The 25,276-nt window shown below is 57.2% G+C and overlaps 1 protein-coding gene across 7 annotated transcripts in view; it reads right to left on the bottom strand.

Annotated features, from left to right (window-relative positions):
* The window catches only part of HDAC7 (histone deacetylase 7), a 44,099-nt gene that overhangs the window by 7,517 nt on the left and 11,306 nt on the right, over positions 1 to 25,276 (bottom strand). For 4 of the 7 annotated variants that reach the window (XM_081589120.1, XM_081589117.1, XM_081589121.1 and 1 more), the window contains 16 exons: positions 12,590 to 12,640; positions 9,192 to 9,379; positions 9,003 to 9,093; positions 8,578 to 8,689; positions 7,684 to 7,799; positions 7,388 to 7,513; positions 6,962 to 7,053; positions 6,679 to 6,774; positions 6,361 to 6,541; positions 5,977 to 6,173; positions 5,565 to 5,738; positions 4,172 to 4,391; positions 2,496 to 2,629; positions 2,247 to 2,367; positions 1,937 to 1,986; positions 649 to 756 (listed from right to left, as the gene is read on the bottom strand). In XM_081589120.1, coding sequence (XP_081445246.1) covers positions 649 to 756; positions 1,937 to 1,986; positions 2,247 to 2,367; positions 2,496 to 2,629; positions 4,172 to 4,391; positions 5,565 to 5,738; positions 5,977 to 6,173; positions 6,361 to 6,541; positions 6,679 to 6,774; positions 6,962 to 7,053; positions 7,388 to 7,513; positions 7,684 to 7,799; positions 8,578 to 8,689; positions 9,003 to 9,093; positions 9,192 to 9,332 — 1,959 coding nt within the window. In that variant the 5' untranslated portion in view covers positions 9,333 to 9,379; positions 12,590 to 12,640. The remainder of the gene's footprint in view (positions 1 to 648; positions 757 to 1,936; positions 1,987 to 2,246; positions 2,368 to 2,495; positions 2,630 to 4,171; positions 4,392 to 5,564; positions 5,739 to 5,976; positions 6,174 to 6,360; positions 6,542 to 6,678; positions 6,775 to 6,961; positions 7,054 to 7,387; positions 7,514 to 7,683; positions 7,800 to 8,577; positions 8,690 to 9,002; positions 9,094 to 9,191; positions 9,380 to 12,589; positions 12,641 to 25,276) is intronic. The other 3 variants (XM_081589122.1, XM_081589123.1, XM_081589119.1) reach the window with 1 other exon arrangement.

The raw sequence follows: 25,276 nt of genomic DNA, 5'->3' as shown, positions 1-25,276 counted from the left end.
CTATGTGCATGGCACTGTGCTAAGCACAGGGTAAACACTGGATTTCATCCTCACAACGGTCTGAGGTAAATGTTACCTAATCTTCATAACATCTTCATAAGATAAACACTGTGATTATCTGGTTTACAGACAGGAGAAACCTGGAGCCTTAGGTGGATTTAATATTAATAACTTGTGCAAAGTTGCCTGATAGCAGAGCTAAGATTGGGCCGTGAGCTCCGAAACAGTGGGGGCTCAACACAAGCTCCCATAAGGTGCCAAGCCCAGAGCAAACAAGCATGGGTGTCAGCCTGGTGTGTAAAACTTCAGCACCACAAAGGGCCACTCTGCCAGTGCACGGGGCCCTGGAGAGGCTCTGCGACTTGCCTGCGGTCACACAGCAAATATGTTAACCGACTCCGCATGAACATGGGCCTGCCTCTCTTAGAGACCACAGGACCAGGGGCCCAGTGACTTGATTCCTCAGCAGGTAATGTGAGCCTAGGCTTCAGATCTCATCTGGGTCCCCAGAGCTCTCGGTTTCCCTCCTGAAACCCTGAGACGATCTCCAGGAGGAATGCAATGCTGGGCATTGGGTCTGCCTTCCCTGCTGCCTGTTCCCTGCCTCCTTCCTCCGTGGCTCGCTCATCTTCCACTCAAGCCTCCTACCTTTAGCTCACGGGAGGCCACTTTGAAGGCGAGGTCAGTGACGCTGCCAGCAGCCCAGCGGGCTGCATTGGAGGAGTGCAGCTCATTCCAGATGGTGTCGGTGTCCACCTGTGGGGGCCAGAGTCAAGGCCCGCCTCACCCACAGCCTCCCACAGGAGCCGGGGCCTCGGGGGCAGTGCCCACCCCATGGCTAGGACCCCAGGGGCAGGGAGATGGGCAGATGGCACTGCCTCCCCCATGCCCCACCGCCCAAAGGCAAGGCCTCCCGTGTCCCCCAATCCCAGCACAACTTCTTCCCAGCTTCAGTCCACATCACCAGCCCGCATCTGGCCAGCACTCTGCCGGCAGCATTGCGCCTGCCTCCCCGGTCAGAGGAGGGGGCATGGCGTTACCTGGGCGGGACTTGGGGTTTGGGCCTGGAGGGGGTTTTAAGCCCCCGCTGACTCTGCTCAGGCCCTCGGGATGGTCGGAGCTCGAGGGGCCGTCTGCACCACTGTCTTCCACTCAGGGCCCCTAGCCCAGGCTGGGAGGCCCCCCAAACCCAGTCCCTGGGCCTCAAGGCTAGGGAGGGGCCGGGGGGCATGATGGGGAGATGGGGAGGGCGAGGCGGACCGAGAGAGGCGAGGAAGGCAGAGAGAGTCGCAAGAGGCTGGAGAAAGAGAGAAAGACAGAGACAGAGAGGGAGAGGAGGGAGGAGAAAACAGAAGCAACAACAGTTGGAAAAATCAGAAAGTGGCAAGAAATGGGAAGTTGTGAACAGGGCGCTGACCGGCTCCCACATAGCCCCCCAGCAACAGTTTCCATCCCTCCAGGACTAGGCTTCCGTCCCCTGCTCCACACGCCCGGCCAGGAAACCACCACAGGGACACTTTGAGGGGAGGAAGGGCACTGCCAGGAGGCAGAAGTCCCCAGGCAGAATGAGAAGGAGCAGGGAAAGCTAGGGCGTCGGAGGGACATGCCTGGGTCTCCAAGGATGCCAGAGGCACCCCACAGCCCCGGGCCAGGCGGCCTGGAGGCCAGCATGCTCTCAGAGGGAGATGAGCCCAAGCCTCAGGCTCAGCCCTGCTCTCTCAGCCTCCTCAACCTCCACTAGAGGCCTTCAAAGTGCAAGGCAAGGGGCTCTACGCTCAGGAGGACACACCCACCAATGAGGAGCTTCTAGCCAGCAGAGGGGGCACTAGGGGAGAGTCCCGGCCCACTGGGCCCGGGAGGACCACCGAAACAAGCAGGCAGGGGCTGGGCCTGGGGGGTCAGGAGGGAGGAGGTCTGAGAGACCCTGCACACTTACCCCAACGCCGCCACAAGGCAGCATCACGAACATCCGCTGTGCCAGGAGGCCTGCAGGGAGAGGCCCAGGTGCATGAACTGAACCCGCTCAGCCTCCAGCCCAGCCCGGAACAGGGAGGCCCTGAGAAGAGGGCCGGGAGGGGCTGGCAGGGAGGGGTGGAGGTGGGCAGGAGAGGAACCAGGGGCAGCAAGGGGATGCCCAGATGCCGAAGGGATGAGCTCGGCAGAGTGAGGACTAGAACACAGGAGGATGCTCGGGCTGGGTGAGCTGGTGGTGGGGTGGGTGGGGTGGGGGGTCTGGGGGCCCCTACCTGCCAGCTTCCCATTGTCCAGTTTGAGGCGGCTGAGCGGGTTGGTGCCGTAGAGGAGCACGTGCCGCTCGGAGTGAACCGACTGCAGTTCCTCTAGGGAGGCCTTCCGGCCCCGGAGAGACTAAGGAAGGACCCACAGAGCCCCTGAGCCTCTGCTTTGGGCAGCCCTCCCCTGCCGCTCCCACCGCCCAGACTGGCTCCAGGCCCTCCCAGCTCCTTCCCTCCCACAGCCCCCACCTGCCTGCTCACCTCACACTGGCTCCGGAGACCCCGTTCCAGCAGCCGGGACCAGATGCTCTGGATACGGCCCGCGTGCTCTGGGTGCCTGCTGTTGTCCCCGCAGGAGCACTGGTGCTTCAGCATCACCGAGTCATAGACCAGCCCTGCGGGGAGTGGGCTCAGGGATCAGGGCCCCGGGGAGCCCCGAAAACACCCCACACAGTCCCACATGACCCATCTTACCCCTCGGCGCCTGCACACACACCCCCAGCTCCTTACCCAGGCAGTCTCGGGCACCTCACCCACACACCATGCAGCCCCAACCTACACAACTGCCACATGCCACTGCCTTCCTGACTCACTGACCCCCCTCATGTGGCCCAAGGACCATGACCGTGACCTCAAGAGCTCGGAGCCTAACAAAGGGAGGCCTGAGGCTGGGGGCTTGGCTGGATATGATGATCCAAATAGGAGCCCCAAAACTGGAAGCTGGGAAGCCCACAGAGACACCAGGCCATGTGACAAGACAGATGTGGCTTCGGGGAAATTCAAATGGGGAAAAATGAGTAACCACCTAACTGCTCAACCAATAAGAAATGTTTAAACTAAAATACTATGACGACACACTATAAAATCTCATTTTCAGGGCTTCCCTGGTGGTTCAGTGGTAAAGAATCTGCCTGCCAATGCAGGAGACATGGGTTTGGTTCCTGGTCTGGGAAGATCCCACATGCCAAGGAGCAACTGAGCCCATGCGCCAGAACTACTGAACCTGTGCTCCACAACAATAGAAGCCAGTGCAATGAGAAACCCACACACCACAACTGGAGAGTAACCTCCACTCACCGCAACTAGAAAAAAGCCTGCACAGCAACAAAGACCCAACACAGCCAAACATAAATAAATAAAATTTTTTTTTTTTAAATCTCACTTTTAAAGATTAATTATATCACGAAGTATTCATAATGTGTAAAATGAATAAGGTAGGGTATAAAATGTAGCCACAAAACGTAGTGTATATGGGATTTACATGTGTGGCTAGAACAAAGACTGGCCTGAAATATGGCAGCATTTACAAGGGGTTGCCTCTGGGTGATGGGATACTGGCCAGTGATTTTTTTTTTAAATAAATTTAAAGGTCACACCTCTATTTTTTTTCTTTCCTTTTTAAATACTTATTTATTTGGCTGCACCTGGTCTTTGTTGTGGCATGCAGCATGTGAATTCTTAGTTGCAGCATGTGTCTAGTTACCTGACTAAGGATCGAACCTGTGGCCTCTGCATTGAGAGGTGGAGTCCTAGCCACCAGATCACCAAGAAAGTCCCCTGGCTGGTGGTTTTTCTTCCATTCTTATGCTTTTCTATATTTTTCAAAATTTCTAAAATGCTCTTGAGTTCTTCTCACAAGAAGAGAAACAATGTAATTTTTGAAAGGTCTGAACTAATTGTCAGGAGACCTGAATTCTTAGCCCGGCCTGACTGCCAGCCAGCTGTCCCCTTGATTTCCCGAGCCTGGGTCTCCTTAACTGTAACGTAGAAACCACCACCTGCTCCATGGGACACTGAGTAGATCTCCTCAGACTAAGAAAGTGCTCTGTGGCCTTGAAACTTATCCAGAGTGAATTATGACACAGTGAATTATGGACTCCCCTCTGAGCCCCTGTGTGCCCCGGCCTCTTCCTCCTGCCCTCTAATCCAAGCCTTACCTGTGGTGAAGGGCAGGGTCCGGGCAGGGGTCTCTGAGCTGGGCAGGATACGGGCCTGGCTGGCGGGCTCTGGGGTCGGCAGCGAGGCAGGTGCAGCCGGGGATGACTGAGCCCTGGACAGGGGCCGGTGACTGCCCGGGGCCAGGGGAAGCAGCACGGAGTCTCCAGTGGCTCCTCGGGGGAGCCGCCCGGCCAGTCGCTGCTGCTCCCAGAGGAACACCTGAGGGACACGGGGGGCCTCAGGCTCCAGGTTCTCAGACCCTGCTCCATCCACCTCTGCCCGCAGCCAAGAAACCTCCCATCAGGCCCGTTTTTTGCAGAAGCCTCTGGCCCTGCCGCTCAGCTGGGCATTGAGTCTCTGAGCTCCCTGCCCATATACTCCCCCAAAGATCTGCAGCCCAGACTGACCACCTCATTCCACCAGAGCTCCCTAAGCCCTCGAGACTCCAACACCAGAACTGGGGTGAGGGGCCTCAGGTCAGCTCTGACCAGGATCTCCTGGTCTCTGAGGACTATCCACCGCCCAAGAACACAGGGACCTGTGTGAGCCGCTGCACTCTGTGGACTGTTTCCACATCTTATGGGCTGAGTTGTGTCCCTTCCCACCTCGTGTTTAGGATGAGTCACCCAGTCCCCTCAGAATGTGACCTGATCGGAGATAGGGTTTTCACAGAGGTACTCAAGTTAAAATGAGGTCATCAGGGTAAGCTCCAATATGATTCTTGTCCTTATAAACAAGGGAAATTGGGATACAGACATGGACAGAAGACAATGTGCAGACCCAGGGAGAAGGTGGCCGCCTACAAGCCCAGGAAAGAGAACTGGGGCAGCACCTTCCTTCACAGGGCTCAGAGGGAACCAACCCACCAACACCCCGATTTCAGACCTCTAGCCTCCAGAACCATGGGGAAAGGAACACCTGCTGTTTAAGGCACACATTTTGTAGTACTTGTTACATGAGCCCCAGCAAACGGAGACTCCATGGCTTGACTCGTGCAGTTGAAGGGCCAAGCCTGGCTCTGCCCCACCTCCTGCCCTAGCACCTTCCTCGAAACAGTACTAACAGACAAGGGGAGAAGTCCTAGAGCGGGAATGCATGGGGCTCCGTGAAAGGCCAGTCTCGCCACTGGAAAGGGACATGGCTTCACCCTGAGGCTGGAAGGCTGCTGGAGGTGCACGTACATGTATGTGTGTATGAATGCATGTATGCATGTGTGTGAATGCATGTATGCCTGCGTGTGTGTCTGTCTGTACCTCAGTGCAGTTTTGGCAGAGGAACCACGGTCCCAGAGCTGTCCCCTGCACTGACGTCCTATCTCCCTCCCTTCCACCATTACCAGGCCCCAGAGTCTCCTGACTCTACCTTCCGAGAGGCCCCTGGGCCTGACCGTACCTGCTGGTGCTGCTGGAGAGGAACAGGGCCTCTGGCCTCCTGCTGCCCATGGCTGGACTCCCTGTGTTCCAGGCCATCATCCCGCAGCGGCCCCATGCTCCCGCCGTCCGTCTCGAGGTCCTCAGCTGAGGGTATCTGCCGCAGTCGGGGCTTCTCACTCGGCTTGGCTGACCTCTGGGGGTGAGGGGAGATGTCTACTGAGCAGACATGCTGTGGCACAGGGCATGCAGTGGGGAGTGGTAGTTGGGGCCAGATCATCCTGCATCCTGCTGGGACTCTAGTGGTCACACAGCCCTGGGCCCCACACATCCCCCCTCTGGCCCTGCCCCTCCTGAGTCTCCCTTCTTTCAGCCCCAGTTCAGAGGCCCAGTTCAGCCACCCCTCACTGCCTCCCCTACCCCATTCCCCTCACCTTGATCAGCTGGACTTGAGGTTTGAGCCGCTCCAGGCGGGGCTGCAGGGGGCCCAGCAGTGAGGGGGCAGTGGCGCTTGGGGGCAGGGGCTCTGAGCGGGTCCGGCTCAGTGGCCGGTGGAGGCCTGATCCAGAGGGCCGCTCGGTGGTCAGTAAGGACTGGGCAAAGTGGAAGGGCAGTGGCCCAAGCCCGGGCACTGGAAAGAATGGGGTGGGGGGCATAAGGAGGGGACCACAAGGAAAAGTGGAGGGAAGCGAGGGAGGGTGGGGGGTGAGGCGAGCCAGGGACTCAGCAGCAAGACGCACAGGAGGACAGGACCCTGGCCATGCTTGGCCCTCGGCAGGGTGCTGGGATCCAGCCCTTCTGGAGAAGCTGGGACTCACCAGTCAGCAGGGGGGTGTGAGACACTGAGGGATCCAGGAGGAGAATGGGCTGCAGGCGAGAGGGCAGGGGGCCCCCAGCCTCGGGCTCCAGACCATGGGGCAGGAAGAGGTGAGTGTGGGGGCTCCCCAGGACTGGGCCCCGAGGGCCCAGAGTCGCATGGGTCCTGCGGTCACCATCAGCCTGGAGGAGAGTGGGGGAACATCACTGGCGAGAAGACCCCGGTGGGGAGGACAGTGAAGGCCATGGGGCAGGGTGTAGGAGAAGGGACGGAGAGATCTCGGGTGCTTGGGGTGGGGGAGGGCGCCTCAGCCACTCACCCTGGCAGGGGCGGGCAGCCCCAGTGTGATTGTGGGCAGCAAGGCGAACGGGGCCAGAGAGGTCTCCTGCAGCCGCAGCCGCTGGCCCAAGAGCGCCTGCCATGGGAGCAGGGCAGGGGTCACTGGTTCCAGACCTCCACCCCAAGGCACACCTTCCCCGGAACCCCCCGGAGGCTCGGGTGGGAGCTGCCCAGATGCTGAAGTCCCAGCCTGGCCGGGATGCCTGCTGAGGACCGCTGAGCCCCAGAGATGCCCCGGGGTGCCCAGCCTGCCAAGGCCTTACCTCGGAGCCCAGGACGGGGTTGGGGCCATGCTCGCTGTCGTTGGGGGAGCTGCACCCTGATGCCGGCGTACTGCTACTACTAGGGGAAGAGTCTGAGAGTTGGGGAGAAGGGGGTGCACAGTTAGGAGCCAAGAGTGGCCAGGAGGGGGCCAGGAACAAGCCCCTTCTGCAGTGGGCGGGCTCTGCTTCCTGCTTTCTTCCGAGCAGGACAGGAAGGCCACCATCAGGCTCCAACACCTCTGAACACTTGTTTTTTTTAAGGTGCCCCTTCTTCTGGGCAGATGTCAGACTAGCCAATGGAGCAAGGGCTGGGCTCAGCCCCAACTCACCCCCTGGCAAGCGTGTAGGGCACCCTGTGACAACCACCCACGGCATCCCTGGGGGAGGGCACCAGGCCTGCCACCCACCCACCCCGCCAGGCCTCACCGCCGAGGGTCTCTGCTGGCCGCCGCCGAAGGCTGGGAGGGGCACTCTCCTTCCGGAGTAGCGGGTTCTTCCTCCGCTCCAGAGACTTCTTGGGCTTGTAGCGCAGCTTCAGGTTGGGCTCGGAGACTGCAGGAGCGCCGGGGTCACTCGGTGCACGCCCACCCCATCTCTGCCCTAAGCCCTCCCTTCCAGTCCTCTCTGAGACAGGCAGGAGAAGGCAGTGCCCCTCCCTAGCCCTCCCCCAAGGCGCTTCCCGCTTAGCCCCTCTGGAGGTCCCTGCTGGCCTGTCCACGCACCTGTCTTGCGCAGAGGGAAGTGTTCTGGGGGGTCGCAAGGCAGGCTGGGAACAGGAGGCAGGAAGCTGCTGAGCACGGAACGGGCAGCTCCCTCCGTCTCCAAGGGCTCGAGAGTTCTGCCGATTGAGCACCAAGGCTGCTTCAGAGGGGCAGGGATGCCCAGAGGCATGGCAGCCACCTCCTTCCACCCTTTGGGACCTGCCGGGGGAGGCAGTGGGGCTTCCCAGGTGGCGCTAGTGGTAAAGAGCCCCCCTGCCAATGCAGGAGACGTAAGAAATGTGGGTTCCATTTCTGGGTTGGGAAGAGCCCCTGGATGTGGGCATGGCAACCTACTCCAGTATTCTTGCCTGGAGAATCCCCTGGACAGAGGAGCCTGGCGGGCTACAGTCCATGGGGTCACAAAGAGTCGGACACAACTGAAGCGACTTAGGATGCACGCATGCTGGAGTGGCAGCAGCCAGCAGGGCCGGGCGGAGTTCATGGCCAGCAGGGAACAGGGGCCATCTCCAGGGGGCAGTACTGGGCCACCCATCCTGATCTGTGCTTAGGAGCCAGGGTCCCAGACACAAAGGGAGGAAGCTGTTCTAGGAATCTGGATATTTCTGTGCTTAGGAGAAGATGCATAGAGAGGGGAAAGCTAGCGTGGTGTGTATGAGAAAGTGTATGTGGGGGGAGGAGGGGCTTGTAGGGAAGAAAGGCCTCAGGCGGGGTGAGGAGAGATAATTAAAGGCTTGAGGAAGGCAGGTATCGGCTGGGAGAGAGGGGTCGGAGAGGCACTAGGATTAGAGGTGAGGGGTGAGGATTAGGTGAAGGGCAGCTGATAGCAGCGGTCTGCGTGTGCTGTGTGCTCATTGGCGGACATCCGGGGAAGGGGCGGGGCGGAGAGGGAGTTACCTGTAGGGAACGCTGGGGCTATTAGGATGGACCGTTCTCTCTAGGGCCGCCTGTTGTTTCTTCAGAATCACCTCTGCCAGCTTCTGCTTGACCACACTGCTGGCTACGGCACCTGCAGGGGCGGAAATCATGAGTGGTTCGGGAGGTGGCTGGACGGGTGGCCTCCCTGGAACATTTTCTGCCCATTGCCCTGATCACGCCCCCTCACCCCCCACCAGGACGAGGCTTCCCAGGGGCCCTTCATGCAACAGCCAAGCCTGAGGCTACACCCCTTCTGTGAAGCGCCGCGGGTCCCCCTTCACCTCCTCCCGCGTTCACCCGCAGTGCCTGGCAGGCAGAGAGCGACCCCGATCGGGGCTGGCATCCTCCTTCCCCCGCCCACACAGGGGGCCGTGGACATGCGGGGGGGGGGCTTCCACCCTTACTTCGCTTGCTCTTGTCCTTATTGAGAAGCTGCCGCAACTCTTGTTCCTGCTGCCCCATCTGCAACTCGGGCATGGGCGTGTCCATTGACAGCTGTGGGGAGGGGGCGAGGAGTTGACGACAGAGGTGGAGGCTGAAGGGAGGGCAGGGCCGAGTCTGGGCTCGAGGCTTCATGGGAGCTCTAGCTTTACCCGCATGGGCTCTGCCGAGCGCTGGGGCTGCAGGCCCGCCAAGAAGAGGTGGTGGTGGAGGCGTTGGGGATGCTGCAGGGCCAGCAGTGTGGGCTCCGGCGGGGGCTCCACCGGGGGCCGCTGGCCCACCCGCAGGTCCATGGGCTGGGGCTGAGGGCCTGGCGTGTCTGCGCGGGGCCTGGACCAGCCTGAGGGCACACAGAGAGGGCAGGGTGAGCGGGAAAGGCCCGCAGGTGAGCGGTTACCTAATCAGCCTCCTTCAGACTCAGTTGACAAGGCAAAACACCCTCCAGGGGCCTTCCCCTTCGGGGCCCTCAGCACAGTCTTGCAAGGTAGGTATTTTCAATTCTGTTTCACCCGTGAGAAAGGAGGTCATATACACCATGCCGTTACTCTATGGTGGTGGTGAGCTGAGCCTTTTGACCCCAAGTGTAGTTTTCTACTAAATATATTGCCTCTCAGGGCCATGGTTGGGGGCTGTGGGATTTAGGGATGGGCTGAGGACCCTTTAGTGATACATCCTGGGCCCTGACTTCTTCCCTTCTTCCCCCCTGAAGGAGGATTGGACACACATGCCCTCTGATAAACTGATCTCAAAAACAGCGATAGGACAGGGGGTTCCCTTTGTTCTGCTTCCAAAGACCACCCTAGGCCCTCAGTTGCCATCCTCCCTACTTTATCCCAGGCCACAGGATAAAGAAGAGGTGCCTCAAACCCACAGCCAGCCCTGGCCAGCACCCTAGGGCTGCACAGCCCATGTGCCCAGGGAGCTCCCAGGTACCCTCACGCCAGCTCTAGGCCGGGCGTGGCAAGAACCGCAGCTTCAGGGCCTCTTCTCGAGTGTCCCGTGCACCCACGCCAGGAGCACCCTGCCAAGGCCGTGGACGCAGGGGCTATTTATAACCAGTTGCCAGACTAGGTCCCAAGCCAGCACCACCAGCTGGGCCAGTCTGCGCTCAGCAGCCAGACATTCCCAGTTATCCTAGAAAAGAAGACACAGGTGGGGCTGGGGGCAGGTGAGAGCACTCAAATGGAGAAACCTTTTCAGAGAGGCTTTCTTCAGCTAACGCAGTGCTGGGCATCCCCTATGGGGGCAGCCATAGGCAGTCTTCCAGGCCTGAACTGAGGAGGGCTGGAAGGCGCTGTGGCAAAGACCAGCCAGGGAACGCAGCCTCTAGGTCCAGCTGAACCACTATCTTAACATTCACAGCACATGTGCGGACTCGCTGCAAACCCTTTCACCTCATTACCCTGGGGCCCTGGGAGGGAGCTACTACTATTCCCACAGGAAGAAACTGAGGCTCAGGTGAAGGGACCTGGCCAAGGCCACCAGCCCAGGGCACAGTGAGCTCAGGTTCTGTCCTGCTGAGACCGGCGCTCTGGCTCCATTTTCCCATCCACTTTCAGGAAGTCGCCTCCCTTGTCTCTTACCCCAGGATGGGTTTCTCACTGGAGAGGGGCAGAGGGGCTTGCAGTAGGTGGTCACTAAGTGGTACCCACTCTTATATTCTCTGTGAGATGGAGACAAGAGAGGAGCAGAGCAGGGAGGTGCCTGTACAACTCTCTGGATGTCAAGAGACCAGAGCGGGCAGCTGGGTACCCAGATACTGACAACAGCAGGCAATGCACCACTTTGATGTCCCTACCTCTTGCTCACACCTCCACTCAGGGACCCCAAATTCTTGTTCTGGGTTGAGTTTGGGCCTCTGATGCCATTGCACTCCTGCCCCAGGAACGGTCTCAGTCCTCTCATGGCAGGTGTCCTGGCTTCCTGGGGGGACTCCCTCAGTGATACATGAGGGTCCTCAGGGCAGGCCCCCTGGACTTGCGGCCAGCAGCTTTGGCCACATAGACTGGGAGCAGCCCATTCCTCTCTCCCAGCGCTGCCTCAGCCTCCAGAGCAAAGGCTGCTGGGAAAGTGGGAGGGGCTCTGCCTTCAACCCTGGGAACCCCTCTCACGGTGAATTAGCATTTGAGGGTCTCCACAGTCTGGTGCTAAGTTGGCCTCTCTCAGCGTTGTCTCCCACATCTGAACATGGACCCTCCACCTCAGCCATCAGCTCCTGTCTTGTCACAGCCCACGTAACTCCCGCCCTCTGAGCTTTTGCTCACAAACTTCCCCCCGCTGGTGATGTCTTCACCCCTCAATTCCACTTTTCCAGGTCCTGCCAGACTTCCAAGCCTTGCTGGAGTCTTTCCGCTTTCCTGAACCCAGCCCAGGGTCCCGTGTCCAGCCCTCCTCTGGATTTCCATCATGCTGGTGGTTCTGTCTCCTGAAAGCACTGGCGAGGCAGGTACCAAATCCGAGCTAAGCTCCAACGGCAGGGACTTGGTTCTCCCTATTGCTCACTATCCCAGCACCTAGAACCAGGACCTAGCGCATGACAGGCACTCAGCAAATATTGTCTGAATCAATAAATAAACCCCTATGTCCTCTGTGCCTTGGAATAGAGATGGAGTTCATTCATGCTTCTTTTTCTTCTTCCCATTTCTGTCTTTCAATGTTTAGAAAATTACACAACTAGGAGAACTAAATGACAGTAGATGGTGAAATCAATGTTTCTTGAATGAATGGATGAATTCTTTAATCAGCTGCTGCCTCCTTTCACACAGATCACATACTACATTCTACCATTATTTCTCCTTTTATTTGTGTGTCTAATCTCCCCAGGTCTGCAAGCTTTCGACAGCTAGGACTAGAGCAAAGAGGATGTGCCCTTCCTTTCTTGCTGCCCTAGGCTGGGTGTCAGGTGTGGAATCTGCACCCAGAAGGCCCTCAGTGGATCTGGTTGAAATTAAGGACAAAGCAGCCCTCAGTCAGTCCAGCCTCCCCCACCCCCCGCCCAACCACGGGCACATCCTAAACCATGGGCATCCACCCCCTCCTCGCCCAACACAGCCTGACAGCAGCGGGGGTGTGGAACGCTGAGAGGATCACGGAGGGGGGTCCTCCACCTCTAACCAAGCACCACGAGGCATCTTCCGATCCTGCAAGGGCTGCTGTGAGGACCACGGAGCCGACAAACAAGAACGCACCCCATCCCCAGAGCCCCCGAGGCAGGGATCTGAGCATAAATATTAGCTTCCTACTTGCCTTCCTGTTTCACTGCCCCAACGTGGACAAGAAGAGCATCCTGCCTTTCCTTTTCCTGTTGTGCTTCCCAGCTCTGGGGCCCGCCTGGACCCAGAGTTGCCTCTCTTATCCCCCACCCTCACGTCTTCCCCACAAAACCCCAACTTCACCCCCTCCCCCAGAACCCCAATCTCCCAACTCTCTGCCCCACCCTCCAGCCACCCTGCTGAACCACCTTCTGTCCTTTTCAGCTCCTCACCCTCCTTTGTCCTTTCCAGCCTCATCTTTCACTCCCCACCACACTCTCCCACAGGCATACTCTTACCTGTGACGGAGGGGCTGGAGCAGGGGGCAGCTGGGCTCACCTGGGTCCCATCTGTACAGAGAAGAGAGATGGAGTGAATCAGCTGCCAGGAGAAGAGAGGCAGGGGAGGGAGAGGAGAGAGGGCTAAGCCTGGTAGGCTGCCTGCCTGTCCAGGAGGCCCCACTCCAGCCTGAGCATGCTAAAACCTGGCACCTCCACTGGAAGCTAGCCAGAAAGTCGAGACCCCACCCCATTCCTTTCCTCGAACTCCCATGCCGCTTGAGAGTGATCCCCAGATCCATCTTCCTCATCCGATCTATCAAGTGGCTCAGATATCTTGCTCCACTGGAGCTCAGTCCTGGACAGGAAACTCAGGTGGCTCCAGTTTACCCAGCAGTGCCCTCAGCCCTCCCTGAGGTGCCCAGCCTTCTCTGGGCAGCCGAAGCAGGCCCCCAGAGTTGGAAGGGGAAGGAAAGGGCTGAGGGGTGAGGCGGACAGCAGGCTGGTGAGACTGCACTAAAGACGCCTGGAGGGAGACAAGGAGAAGGGAGAGCAGGACTGAAAAGGGAGCTGGGCCTCCCTCCACAGTGGGGGAGGGATTAGGACGTGGCCTGGAGGTCAGGTCAGATCTGATGGGAGCTGTGAAGGGGCAGGTCTGGAATGCATAGCTCAGGACCCAAGAGGAACCCCTTCTTCCTACTGCCCCATCCTGGGTCGTGCAGCCTCTGTGCCCCCAGAGAAGGGAATCGCTCAGCCTTTGTTTCACGGATAACCTGAAAAAAGAAGTCTTTCCTTCTGGAAATGGCCACCTCTCCCAAACTCCTAGGTTCAGCCCAGGGCCCCCCACCCCACCTCCCACCACCATCCAGTTCAGAGCCCATGGAACCCCATGGGAAGGCAGTCAGCAGCAGAGAGGCCTAGGGGAGCCCAGGGGCTGGCTGGGTGGGGAAAGCTGAGTCCTGAGGCCACCTTGCCCTCCTGCTGTCCAGCTCAGGGCAGAGGGGATGGAGCTGGAGACCAGAGGCCTCCTGGAGGGGCATGTGGTGGGCACACAGAAGCCCTCCTCAGACCAGATTTGGGGCAGAAGGGGTGTTTTTCTGAAGGTCAGCTGGCAGGCGCTGCTCTGTGGCCTAAGGGCAGCCTTAGTCCTCTTTCAGAAGCTGGACAACTAGAAGTCCCTGCAGGCAGGTGCCTGTCGGGGAGGGGTGCCTCTGCGCACAGAGACTCCCACCAACTGCCCCCAGACACTAGCCCCCTGCGCCCCGGATGATGACATTTGGTAGGGAAATGTCCTCCGCCTATTCAAATGCGGCCTATCCTCTCAAGTCCAGCCCAAGCCCATCTCCTCAGGAAGCTCCCCCTGACCTCCCCCTCCTCACCTCCCCCGGCACCCACTCAGTACCCACCACCTTGACACTCCAGTGATCAGGGTCTCTGCAGTGCCACTGGTTAGCTATGACCATCGGCTCCTAATACCTTTCTGGGCACATGGCAGGCTCTGTTAGGAGCTGGTGACTCGAACACAAAGACATTCTCCTGGCACCATGCCTAGGACATGGCATGCGTATCTCTCAAGGTTTGTGAGCCTCAAGGAACAGGAGTGCAGGAGGCAGCCTCCCCTCCCCAGGATGGGATAGCCCCCCATCCCGGGGCTCTCTCAGGACCTCGTTCTCTGAGAGAGGCTTCCAGACTAGGCTCCTGGCTGCGCGCCCAGAGACCATAGAGTCCTGTGCCTCCAGTCCCTGCTGCTGGGAACTGTCCCCTACAGCCCTCGGTTCCCGCCTGAGGGCTGGTCAGCAGCACGCACTGTGGGGGCACAGCCAGCTTATTTGCACCCCACTCCCCTGTAACCACGGGTTCCGGACACCATGCTCCCTCTGGAGAGGACAAAACTAATGGCCCTGAACTCCGTAGTGTTTGTTACAGGGCTCAGAAGAGACGTTCTGTGATGATGATGTGATGTAAACTCTGTTTAGAAAAGCTGTGTGTGTGTGTGTTTTGCCTACCAACAGGGGTGGATTTCAGAAGCAATGCCTGGAAAGAGCTCTGCTTCTCTCAAGCCCCTGGGTCCATGCTGAGAGACCAGCGGCTCAGAAGAGTCCACAGCAACACAGATAATTGTTGGGGAGCTGCTCTCCTATGTCCCAGAGAGAAGAAAAGGCACCCAGTCAGTGGCTAACCTGAAACTGCAAAGTGACCATCTGGCATATCAGACTTGGGGATGAATTTGGGGGCCCTTCTCATCAGCCCCTCTCACAGTGCTATTGTCACTAATTTGGGTGCAATCAGGAGTGAAATGTGGGTTTCCCTAGTGGTTCAGGCGGTAAAGAATCTGCCTGCAATGCAGGAGACCTGGGTTCGATCCCTAGGTCAGGAAGGCCCCTTGGAGGAGGAAATGGCTACCCACTCCAGTATTCTCACCTGGAGAATTCCATAGACCGAGGAGCTTGGAGGGCCAGTCCATGGGGTCACAAAGCGTTGGACACGACTGAGTGACTGACACTTTCACGAGTGAAATACAATCAGGAGTGAATGGACCCAAGGGATGGAAAACACAGCATAGGTCTGGCCCTTCTCCACACTGCTCCAGGCCTGTGTGGACAGCTTTCATTTCTGGAATCCTGGTCATTCCCCCTATTCCTACCTTCTTTGGAGGCAACTGCAGTAAGGCTGAAGAGACGGTTTACCTAGTGCTGAAGTTCCCATCAAGTTACCTTCCCCAACTGGACACCTGATCTTACCCAGAAATTCTGCCCCAGTGGGTCCGCCCCAGCCCCCGGCCACCTCCAGTGCAGACATAAATGCAGCGCTCCAGTTCCCGAGCACCTGTACAAGCTGGCCTCCCGCTCCTCCCTTGCTTCCCCTTGGTCCTCACCTGCCCAGCAGATGCGACTGGAAACCCGAGCTCAGCATGACCACCTGCTCTCCCCAGCGCTGCCAGTCCTATGTCAGGGGAGGGCTTCCCCAAGAGCACCGCCACCCACAAGCCCCCTCCGAATGCTTCCCATGTCTTTGTCAAAGCAAAGGAGACCCACCAGGAGACCCCCTCCCTGGTCTCCTGAGGAGCTGAAAAAGGAAGAGCAGGCAGATCCCTGCCCTGCAGGCACAAGGCGAAGCCCCGAGTCCGAGTCCGGGGCTGACTCTCCCCCCTCCCTCCCCCAGGCCCCTCAGCTCAGGTCTGCTTCCCCTGACAAAGCTCGACTCTGCAGGGGGCTGGCAGAGAAGGCAAAGCTGGGAGTGAAATGGCCAAGAAGGTCCAAGAATCAATAAACAGAAGAGAGAAGGTCACAGTTGCCTGACACAGAGTGAGGACTGTGAGGTGTTATGCTAGGAGCTGATGAGGCTTCAGAGATTGTGCAGGCAACACTCTCACTTCCCAGAGAAGGGAAAGAGATAGGGGAGGGGGGCTAGGTCACAGTCACCCAGCAGGTCAGTGGTACAACCAGGCCAGACCAGTGCGGGGAGGCAAACCCAACAAGTCGATCCCAAAAGCAGGTACTAAGCACCTCTCGGTGAGGGCACTGGTCTCGGGCTCAAAGGGGTGGAAAAGTGGATAAAACCTGGCTTTCACTTTCAGGATTTTCAACTCCAGACAGCCCACGATTTTTCAAAAATTGAAAAGTATATGACTTGTAGACACTAAAAACACTTCAAAGAGCCCCCCAAAGTATGAAACTAGAAGTTTCTCACTCATCCAACTCCCTAGGACTTCCTTAGACTCAACTCCATTTAACAGTTTCTTATGTCCCCCATGCTCCCCTTCCAGAAATTCTCTTGCTACTTACTAATTCTATTGCTCATGATCTTGGCACCAAGCTGCTTATTACTCAGATTTATCCAGACCCCAGTGGACTGCAAGCTGGTTGGGAACTCCAGCCCCATGAAGTGAGAGACATGAGGGTTCGCAGCACGGAGGACGTTGGCTTTGAGGTCAGATAGCCTGGTGTCTACGCTCCGACTCCCTCAGTGACCGGCAGGGACAGCCAGGGACACGCTGCAGCCTGGGCAAGGCTTGGCTGTGCCTCTGAAATTTGATGATAAGAATATGGACCAGGAAGAGGTCATCTAAGATGAGAGACGCTGCACGTGAAGCACGGAGCACATGGCAGGTACTCCCCGTCAGGGTCGTGATTCATACTGTTTGCCCCTGAACTCACCTGCAGCCACCCTCTGGCATGAGCATCTCAGTGTTTGGTCCCGTATGCATACTCCCCTCGTCTCCCAGTCCACTTGCTCCCAGATGCATTTCTGTCCAGTCTCTTATCTCCTGACTCTCCCAACACAGGCTCTTCTCTTTCTTCTCCATCTGAACTTTTGTAAACTAGCAGTTTACTATGTGCCAGGAGTTGTTCTAAGTGCCCTGCGCTTGCTAGTTCATCTAACCCTCATGACAAACCTATGCAGTGGTTACTATTTTTATCCCTATTATATAGATTAGTCAACTGAGGCCCAGCAGTATTAAATAACTCATCTGGAGGCACATAACAGGGAAGTGGCTAAGCTGGGACTTCAGCCAGACAAATGGGCTCCAGAATCCATGTCCTCAAGCAACACTCACGGCTGTGTCTCCCCAGCACCTCAACTCTACAGGCTAGTGGGTGGACAGCAAATGCAAGACCTGGCTGGGCACAGGGAAAGATAAAAATCACGCATCTCCCAGGAAACCTGAACCGGTGGCAGACTCCAGTCCTGCTGCAGGTTAGAGGGCGGAAGCTGCCTGTCCCATCTCTAGGCCCCAGAGAAGACAGTCCTCCCAGATCACAGATAGATACCAACTGCTGACTCTGCAGATGCCAAGCGATGATGATTTCGGACAATAGATAGGAACAGGGGCTGGCAACTGACAAGGCAGGAACTTGGACGAGCACCGCCTTCATCTTCAGGCTCTCGGGTATCCTCCCTTGTCCCTTCCTTAGATGCTCCCAAGGGCCTCTGAGGCTTTCTCATTAGCGTCTCAAAGCAAGCTCCACCAGGCAGGCAGGAAGGCGGGCGGGCCTGGGGCGGAGGCTCCCAGGTGAGCGGCCTGGGACGCGGGCCTGCCCAGACAAAGGCCTCCAGTCAGGCCAAGGCTGGGGGCCCAAGCTCCCAGGCTCCGCAGCTGTGTGGCAGGCAGGAGGCTGGATGTGAGGGCTGCAAAGCCGGCCCTCCACCTCCGCCTCCGCAGCAAGCATGCCCCTTTCCCCGCGCCTGGGGCCCTGGGGCAGCTATTTTTAGCTCTTGACACCTGGGTATTTTGCAGCCGCAGGATGTCCGGTTTGGAGTCTCTTTCTGGGAATCCCACATGCGACTGTTGTAAACAGCCCCACGCAGCAGTGGCCTGCGCTGGGAGCCGGCACCCCCCTTTCTGCTGTTTGAGATGAATCAAACAGGAAGCAGATGTAACCATGGCAGCGGCAGCTTGCGCTCCCTGGGGGTGGGAAGGCGTCCTCTCTGGCTTCTTGTCCCTGCCCCAGGGTCCAGTCCCTTCTGTGGCCTCTCCTGGGGGATGGAGACCACCCTGAGGCAGGGGAGCTGGGCCTTTCTGAGTCCTGAGGGGCTGGGGGTTCCTGGGACTGGCGCCCTCTGGGGTATCTCACTGCCCTCTGGCAAGGAACACTGGGAGTCTCTCCAAACCCGGTCTGCTCCCAGGGCCTCGGGACCACTACCCAGTCTTCCCTGGCTATTCTCTGTGATGGTGGGAAGGGGAAGGCAGAACCATTTGCTCAGGGTGTGTGGCTTCACTCAGCAGCAGGCTCTGCCAGTCCCAGGCCAGGCCCCCTCGTCCAGACTGCCCTAGGCTTTCTCAGGTCCCAAAAGGCCTCAGAAACCAAAGTTGCCACTTACCCTCAGCCCTCTGCTCTAGGAGCGCCAATCCCTGAAATAGGAAGTTCACCACGATGTCTGCCCACCATCTTTCCTATCACAAGCAAAACAACCTGAGCAGTCAAGATGGGGCCCCCATCTGTAATTCGGGGAGAAGAGCTGAGTTTCTGTCAAGCTTCTGCCTTTGTCTCTCCCCCTCCCCCACCCCCTGGTGCCCCACTGAGACCAGCTGCTCCCTCTTAGCTGCCAGCCCCAGCCAGTCTTTCTCAAGGGCCAGCGCTTGCCCCAACAGGAAGCACGGTCACCGCCCTGGGGCTGTCTCAGAGCTGCTCCTTTCTCCCCTCTGAGGTCTGTGTTCACTCCCTTGCCCTCACTGATCCCCCAGCTCCTGGGCCCTCCTTGGCAGACCCTGCCTCCCTCTGCACCCCACTTCTGCCTCCCGCCAGTTCTGTCTCTCTCAGCTATGCCTTTCTGGCTCCTCCACCCATGCCACCCAAGAGGCCACTCAGCCCACTCCAGAGACTGCCAGGGAAAAGCTTAAGTTATAATATTAATATCAATCATTATTATTTTATTATTACCAGTAACTAGTAATATTAGTAATGATCAACAAGCATGTACTGAATGCTTACTGGGTGCTGGTTACTGTGCTAAGTATCTGACTTGTACTATCTCATTCGGTCCTCACAACCACCCTATAAGGTCAATACTGCTACCATCCTCAAATTACAAAGGAGGTAACTGAGGCTCAGAGAGGTTAAGAAACTTGCCGAGGCCACACAGATGGTAAGTGGGGCTTCTGGGACTCCAGAATCTAAGCTCATACTCACTATACTGGTGTGTACAATGAGCCCCATCCACCGAGGTGAGGTGAGGCCACCTGGGGGTCACTGACAGAGCGTGGTCCCAGCATCGGAAGGCCTGGGCGTAACTCACATGTTCCCACAATGCCGGAACTCCGTCCAGAAGACAACAACAAAAATAAAGACAGGACCATCTCTGCCTGTGCCTCCAAGAGGCCTCCAAGAGGCACTCCCCAACCCATCTTCACTTCCTTTTTCATCCTTTTCATTTTCCCTGCTTTTTGAATGTACTTGTTACAATTTTATCATTTTCTGTAAGCTGCCCCCAGCCAGCGTATAACTAAACAAGCAACCCCCTAGGGCTGCCTCGGAGGACTAACGCTGTGTGAAGGCACTCTGGAAACCGTCAGGCCCTGTCTAAAATGCAGGTTACATAACCCAAGCAAGACACCCACAGAGCAGGTACTCGGAAGTAAATACCCAGGGAGAGGATACTCTCTTCTCTCTCCCTCTCTTGCCCAGGCCTTACACACTCCGGCAGGCCATGGGCAGGGGTGGAGGGGGCCCCGCGTGCAAAAGAGAGCCCCCATCCTCAGGGCTTCCCTGGTAGCTCAGGGGTAAAGAATCTGCTTGCAGTGCCGGAGACCTGGGTTTGATCCTTGGGTTGGGAAAATCCTCTGGAGAAGAGAATGGCAACCCATCCCAGTATTCTTGCCTGGAAAATCCTATGGACAGAGGAGCCTGGCGGGCTAGTCTATGGGGTCGCAAGAGTCAGACATGACTTAGCAACTAAACCGCCACGATCCTCAGGGCAGGCTCCTGGGGGCTAGGAACACAAGCAAACAGCCGTTAGCACCGCTGAACCTGGATGTCCGGAGAGAAACAGAGATCACGGTGGAGACCCTGGCCTGCTCCAGTGGCCTGGGGCATCACGGATATGAGTCCCATGAATAGTAACAAGCTATGAATGCTGGCACTCACAGGATGCCACATTAATATTCATGACAGTTAAATACCAGATCCCCATCCCAGCTAAGCCCCAGAATCCCACTCATTTCGCCTGTTATTTTTGGAAGGTGGCGGGTAGATTCTCCAGGTGACACAATTCCCTTTTGCGGCCAGGGCTGTCCTTCAGGCTTGCTCGGCTGGGGTTTCTCCAGACCACAGATCCAGCTAGGGTGCACGCACAGCTCTCAGGGAATTCAAATGCCAGATGCATGGTCCTGGGTACTGATTTGGGCCAACCAGCTGTCTTGGAAAATTTCTAGCCAACTGGGAATTTGATGAAATGAAAATTTACTGTAGTGGAAGGTATAGATCACTGACTGAGAAAATGGCATACGCTGTGTGGTCTTGTTTTGGTAAAATGCACAACACATGAAGGCAGGAGATGGAAAGGTGTTCAGAGGGACCGTGGCAGTGATCTCCCATTGCTGGGATTGGATGTTTCTTACTCTTTCACCTTTTTGTAGATAGTCAGACAACAGTTCATCTATGTTGTCTGACTATCTACAAGGTTCATGAACTGCCTCTGTAACAGTAAAACAGAATTGATATGTATATATATATATATATATATATATATATACCCATGTACTATCAAGATGGCACTGCCAATGGGCATGTAAGCTCTGGATCCCGTGAGAACTAGGACACAGGGCTCTCACTGATTCCACATATTCTTGGACCCCGTATCCTCTGGGGTTCTGCATTATCTATAGCCCAGGATCCTCAGCCTCACCCTGAAGCACACAGAAGGCCAAGCACGGGCCTGGGCACCAAGTCAGGACTGACTCAATGGATGCCTGCAGCCTGAATAATGACTATTTCCTGAAAGAAATGCCTCCTGCCTCTTTCAGGGCAGCTGTGCTGGGAATAGAGACTGCTGACATCACTGACCTTCTCATCCCTCCCCTGCCTCATGCTCCTCTTTAAAGTTGCCAGGGAGGGGCTAAAATAAAGGTCACCCCGGCAGATGCTGGCAAGGTACTTACTGCACAGCAGGGCCATCGGGGCCAGTCCCATCCTAGACCCTCCCAGTGCCAGCTGGCAGTGAGGCCCTAGGGTCCCTTGCATCCTGCCTCACTGGGAGAGGCGGGGGTGAGGGAGTGAAAGAGAGAAGGGGTCCACCCTGTGACTTCTGGCTACAGACTTCTGCTGTTCCAGGCCCTTATGGGTGGAGGAATCTGTGAATTTGGCCTGGTTTTTCCTGTGAACTGGGGCTGAGCCCAGTTTCTGTTCTTCATGTCTTTAACATTCCCTACCCCTGACTTTCAAAAATATTAACAATAACATCAATAATGGTGATGATGTTCTCTGTGCACTGACCTCATACCGGGCACAGTGCTAGTCTTACTTACTTGAATCTTGAGAGCAACTCAAGGAGCTTGAAGCAATTATTACTTTCATATTACAGAGATGAGGAAACCAAGGCACAGAGAGGGCTACACTTGGTTTTTTGCAGGAAGAAAATAGGGACGCTACCACATCACTCCCTGTGCCCTCACTGGAGGGCCCTTCTGCAAGCTCTGCGATGGGCCCAGGAGAGTGAAGGTGATCACTCACATCTGCAGGGTGCATTTGAATCTGCTGAGGGTTGACAGGCACATATGAGTAAATCCCCACTTGAAAGATTAGGAAATCAGGTGACAGAGTCCTTGGCAGCCTTGCACAAGGTTCCTCAGCCTATTCAACTGGGATTCAAACCCAGGTCTCTGGTCTGAGAATGGTTTCTTCCCCACTACCACACCATCTCCATGGCCGGACTCTCCAGATGACTCTGAAGGCCTGGAAGGGAGAGGCCGGCCCTCCAGTGCCCTGGAGCCGAAGTCGGGGATCAGCCCCTCGCCCGGTGGGGCGGGGGTGGGGGGCTGTGCCAGCGCGCCTCCTCAGCTCCACCCGTGACTCACTCCTGGGACCCAGGGGAAACACAGCCCTGAGCTGCGGGCAAACACGGCCTGCCGCCTGCCCCGCCTCCAGCTCCCCGCCTCCACATTTGCTAACCGAAACCCGGCTGCTGCTATTTTTAACCCTCCAGCTCCCCCTTGCCTGGGGCTCCCCCCTTCACCCCACCCCCACCCCCGCCCCATCCGGGTGCCACCAGCCTGTCATTCTGAGAGCAGTTCCACAACCTGAACGCCCAGGAGGGCGCAGCGGATGCCCGTGCAGGTTTGTGGGGCAAGCAAAACAACACGGTTACAAGCCCCGTCGCCCCAGTCGCCGAATTCCCCCACCCCGACTCTTTCCGAACCTGTGACTCCCAGCCTGCCCTGCTTCTCCCTGTCATCCTGGCAGCGGGGGAGGGAGAAATAGGACTTCAAGGGCTGGGGGTGCTGGCGGAGGGGGTTGCAGGAGCCAGAGCTGGCCTCCTGGGGGTGGGAGGGAGCTGAGCTGGACTCCTGAAGGGGTACGGGGTCCCCCTCGCTCCCTCCAGGGTGCCAGGCTCTCCCTGAAGGCCCAAGGTCTCTGCCCACCAGGATTTCCAATCCCTGCAGGCAACATGGGGAAAAAAGGAAGTGGCTGGTGACGGGGTGGGGATGGTGAGTTTAGCCCAGGGCCCTCCTCATGAGCCGTCCTCTCCCTATCCTGGGCGGAAGGCCGGGAAGACACAGGAGTCCAGGGAGTGAGTGCACCAGAAGCCTAAAGGAGGCCCAGGGTGGAAGGATTCCAGGTGGGTGGTTGGAGGCCCCGAGGAAAACCTACCAGAAGAGGCTGGAGGCGAGAGGGTCTGAAGGCTGCTGGCTGACGTGAAAGGTAACTTTCTGAGAAGGGGCCCAAGGGGCAGGCCTGCAGGGGGACCAGAGGGGCACCGCCTTCTAGCTGTCTTCTGCCGCCCCCACCCAATGCCTCCCAACCCCACCCCGTGCACAGAATAATCTCTCCCGGTTTGAGAAGCAGATTTCAAGGGCCCAGGAGAGGCTCTGCAGTGCCCAGCCCAAGGTCTCCTCTTCTCTCTCTCCTGCCCCAGGCCCTACTCGGCCAGCCTCAGCCCTCACTTTGCTCCGTCCTCACACTGGCCCTGGCCCCAGTCCTTTTTTCTGGTGTGTCCTCTCTTCCAGGGCCCAAGTCCTCTCTAAGTAGGATCCCCCTCTCTCCTCGGTGACTCCTGAACCAGGTAAATAGATCCCAGTGGCCACAGAGGCAGCCAGGCTAGACCAAGAAGGGAAGGACTTGGCACAGGAGTTACAGGGTGGCCAGAGGGGGAGGAAGGGAATGAGGAGGGACGAAGGTGAAGCAGGAGGGTCGGGAACGGGGTGGCACTTTGCTGCGGCCTCCCCGGCACCCAACACATCCAGGGGGCCCTGGACTCAGCCCCTGGAAGGGATAGAGGCTGCTCCCCCGAGTCCCGAAGCAGCCTGAGGTCAGCCCTGTCCAGCTCCCCTCCTCCTCTCCCCTTCCATCAGCCTCTGTGGATTGCCTGAAGAGCCGAGACCCTGATGTCTTCCATGCCAGGCCAAAGGCTGGCCCTCGGGCTCCAATCCTCAGCCTAGGTCCCTCATCTGGATCCAGGTGGTTGCCAAGCATGGCTCAGAAGCTCTGAGGGCTCACTTCCAGTGTGGGGAGGTGAGAGCAGGCATCCATGTCACTTCTCGGGCAGGCCTCCCCTGGCCTCCCTGTCTAAGGAAGTCCCTCCTTGTTACTCTCTGTTGCTGCGCCCGGTTCATTTCCTTCTTAGGGTTCATCACAATGGTAACTAGATGTATCTACTCATTTCTTGACTTGCTTACTTGTCTTGCCGTCTCCGCCACTAGAGTGGAAGTTCCCTGAGGTCAGACGCCCTGCCTATGAGATCACTGTGTATCTGTGCCCGGGACCTGGCATACAGCAAGGCTCAGTAAGCACCCAATGAGTAAATAAATAGCTGAATGCTTGGCACAGCAAAGGGGGCCTTCTGGTTGGCAACGTCACTTTTAGGATTGATGAGCCACAGGACCAGGATGTAACAGGAAAAGCAAGGTCAGGAAGCCCGGGACCCCAGGGAAAAGGTCAAGGCCAGTGAGCATCCACTCCAGTTCTGTCTGGTCCATGGTGTCACACTGAGTGTGGACATGTACACAATCGCACACCCAGAGGAGCATGGGTGAGTCCTGGACTGGTGTTGAAAGGCTTGGATTTTGTCCTGGTTCTTGTCTTATTACCCTTGTGTCCTTGGACAAACCACATACCTTCTGCGGGTCTCAGTTTCCTCAAAGGAAAAACTGAAGAGGTTGGCCCAGATCAGCAATCCTCAAACACGACTTGGCACCAGATCACCTGAAGCACGTGTTAAAATCCAGACTCCCAGGCCCCACCCCTGCAGATTCTAAGTCTGGAATGGAGCCTGAGGATCTCTATTTTGAATACATTCGCAGGTATTGAAATGTACCTGGAATTGGAAATGTCCTAAGAAGCCAAAACGGAAAGGGAGGTGATCAGATTTAAGGACTCCTCCTAATACTCAGACCACTAAGGAAAAGGTTGTCTGGGGGCACTTTCCTGCAGTTCCAAGTGGTCCTGAACTCTAAAGCAAGTGGCCTGGGAACCAGCATTTGAAGAGAGATAAGCATGCTTTCCAGCAAATACCTGGACTTCAAAAAAGAAAAAAAGCCATTCCTGCACAGGCATACATCCCCTCCAAACACGTCCATCCACCCCACGCAGAGCCATGAGTGCAAAGGTGCACAACTCTAGAGACCACACACATCCATATTATATGTGTGCGTGTTCCCCAGACACCCAACAAAGAGCCACCACATGGATTGCAAATTGCCACGGAATCACCACCTCTACATACAAGCCTAGGGGCACACATGCAGACCCCCCACCACTCATTCAGTGTGCATACACACCCATCACGTATTGATCCACACGAAACAGAAACTACCCTGAATTTATTGGGCCTCTGGGAACTGGTGCAGGACCAAAGGAGCTATGCTCTGCTGATGAAAACATCTCTCCCGCCTCTGCCACTCCCCCCACCACCCTTTGCCCCAGGCAGCATGGTGTCCAGTTCCCTTTCACAGGGGGAGAGCTGGAAGACAGTGGAGAGATGGGATGAGGAGAGGCACAGAGCCCCCTACCCCAGAAATCCAGCAAAGCCTCTCTTCTGCTTCCCCTACCAGGA

This window comes from Giraffa tippelskirchi, chromosome 4 (assembly GCF_054371585.1).
Source record: "Giraffa tippelskirchi isolate mGirTip1 chromosome 4, T2T-mGirTip1v1.2.pri, whole genome shotgun sequence".
Taxonomy (NCBI): Eukaryota; Metazoa; Chordata; class Mammalia; order Artiodactyla; family Giraffidae; genus Giraffa; species Giraffa tippelskirchi.
The sequence above is the reverse complement of the archived record's forward strand: the minus strand, read 5'-3'. Positions and strand labels throughout refer to the sequence as shown.